The 1,614-nt window shown below is 33.8% G+C and overlaps 1 protein-coding gene across 1 annotated transcript in view; it reads left to right on the top strand.

Annotated features, from left to right (window-relative positions):
• KATNAL1 (katanin p60 subunit A-like 1) overlaps positions 1–1,614 on the top strand; it is a 97,646-nt gene that overhangs the window by 71,361 nt on the left and 24,671 nt on the right. Inside the window, exon 7 of the mRNA XM_012642118.1 lies at positions 1,081–1,239. Coding sequence (XP_012497572.1) covers positions 1,081–1,239 — 159 coding nt within the window. The remainder of the gene's footprint in view (positions 1–1,080; positions 1,240–1,614) is intronic.

Below are 1,614 nucleotides of genomic sequence, written 5' to 3'. Positions count from 1 at the left end.
AGGGCTCCCTAAAAGGCAAAAGAAAATTTTTGTAAAAGTAGTATTTCAAGTCCTAGTGACTCCTGGTCGTTCTGTGTATCAAAATTCTATAGCTAGAAAAGGGTTTGAATAGTTTGTGAATTTATGAAACTTTGACATATACATAATTCCAAAGTTTAAACCCCAGAACCTTATCAGAGTAAATTAGCAACTGGATCAGAATTTCTCTTAAGGAATCACCAACTATTATGCAAAAGAAACGTAGTGTTAGGTATGAATCTGAATTTGCAATAAAAGTGTTAGAAGAAAATAATTATTTAAAAATCCATTAGTTTTTAAGACTAGGGGATTGGTTTCCTTGCATAATTTTTATTCATGGATTTGTTTTTATAGAATAACTTTTATGTTTGTTTTCAAAGCTAATAAGTAACTAAATAAGTTTAGTTTTTAGTCTAAACTAAACTAATAAGTTTAAGTTTTTAGGCTATATTTAGTGACTTATTACTAACACTATTTTATATAAACTGTCTAGCACATTAAACTGATAAAATTCTAGCCAATTTGATTCTGTTTGAATCATCACTGGATTTTACTGTTACCTTATTAACTCATAAATGGATCTTTATTTTTGACTGAAAGCTGTATATTATAAATGCATTGTGGAAGATAGGTTTTGTCCCATATGGAGGACAAGGAGTGTATAATTCTGCTACATGTGATAGAAAATGTCTTCTTATTTTCATTATGTTTAAACAGAGTAGTCACTCTTAAGCAGCGCTCAAGAATGTATATGTGAATATATGTATCTTGTGCCAGGTTCAGGAAAATCGGGCAGGTTCTTTCTAAATACATGAGAAAATTCTTTGTTGTCTAGGCCCTGTGTTAGCTTTTTTCTGACCACCTCTGATTTGAGACATTTTGTGAAATCATTCTTCATTTTTTTAACCTATAAAATGATACTCTTGGCAAATACACCATTTTACTGTGACAATTGAGTAATTTATCTTTTGATGGGAAAATCTTTATGCACATTAATAGTTGATAATTTATAAAAAACATTTTAATCTTACAAATCATTTAATTCATCTTTTGAAATGTCAGGGTGTACTGATGGTTGGACCCCCAGGCACTGGAAAGACTATGCTAGCTAAAGCTGTTGCTACTGAATGTGGTACGACATTCTTCAACGTTTCCTCTTCTACACTGACATCTAAATATAGAGGTGAATCTGAGAAGTTAGTCCGTCTGTTGTTTGAAATGGTGAGTGATGATACATTCAGATTTCAAAGTACTATTTGTATGGGTGTATGATGCCCCTATAAATCTAGGTCTGTTCACCTAGGAATCTTTTTTGAAAAGGGCAATGTAGTTGTCTTTTAATAGTTCTTGACACACTAGCAAGTCATGGCTGGTGGGTTTTGTGGGATAGTTGGTGTGTCTTCAGTGTATCTTTCTCTCCGAGGTAAAAGAATGTCCTTTAGCATCCTGTCCAGTGAGAGTAGAGAAGGAGACTTAGGTCATGTTTGTGGGTTGACTGGTATTTCTGCCATCCAAGTACTAACCAGGCCCAACCCTGCTTAGCTTCTAAGATCAGACGAGATTGGGTGCGTTCAGGGTGGTATGGTCGTAGACTGA

Source organism: Propithecus coquereli, unplaced genomic scaffold (assembly GCF_000956105.1).
Source record: "Propithecus coquereli isolate 6110/MARCELLA unplaced genomic scaffold, Pcoq_1.0 Scaffold175, whole genome shotgun sequence".
NCBI lineage: Eukaryota > Metazoa > Chordata > Mammalia > Primates > Indriidae > Propithecus > Propithecus coquereli.
Note: the sequence above shows the minus strand (reverse complement) of the source record. Positions and strands in the feature narration are given on the sequence as shown.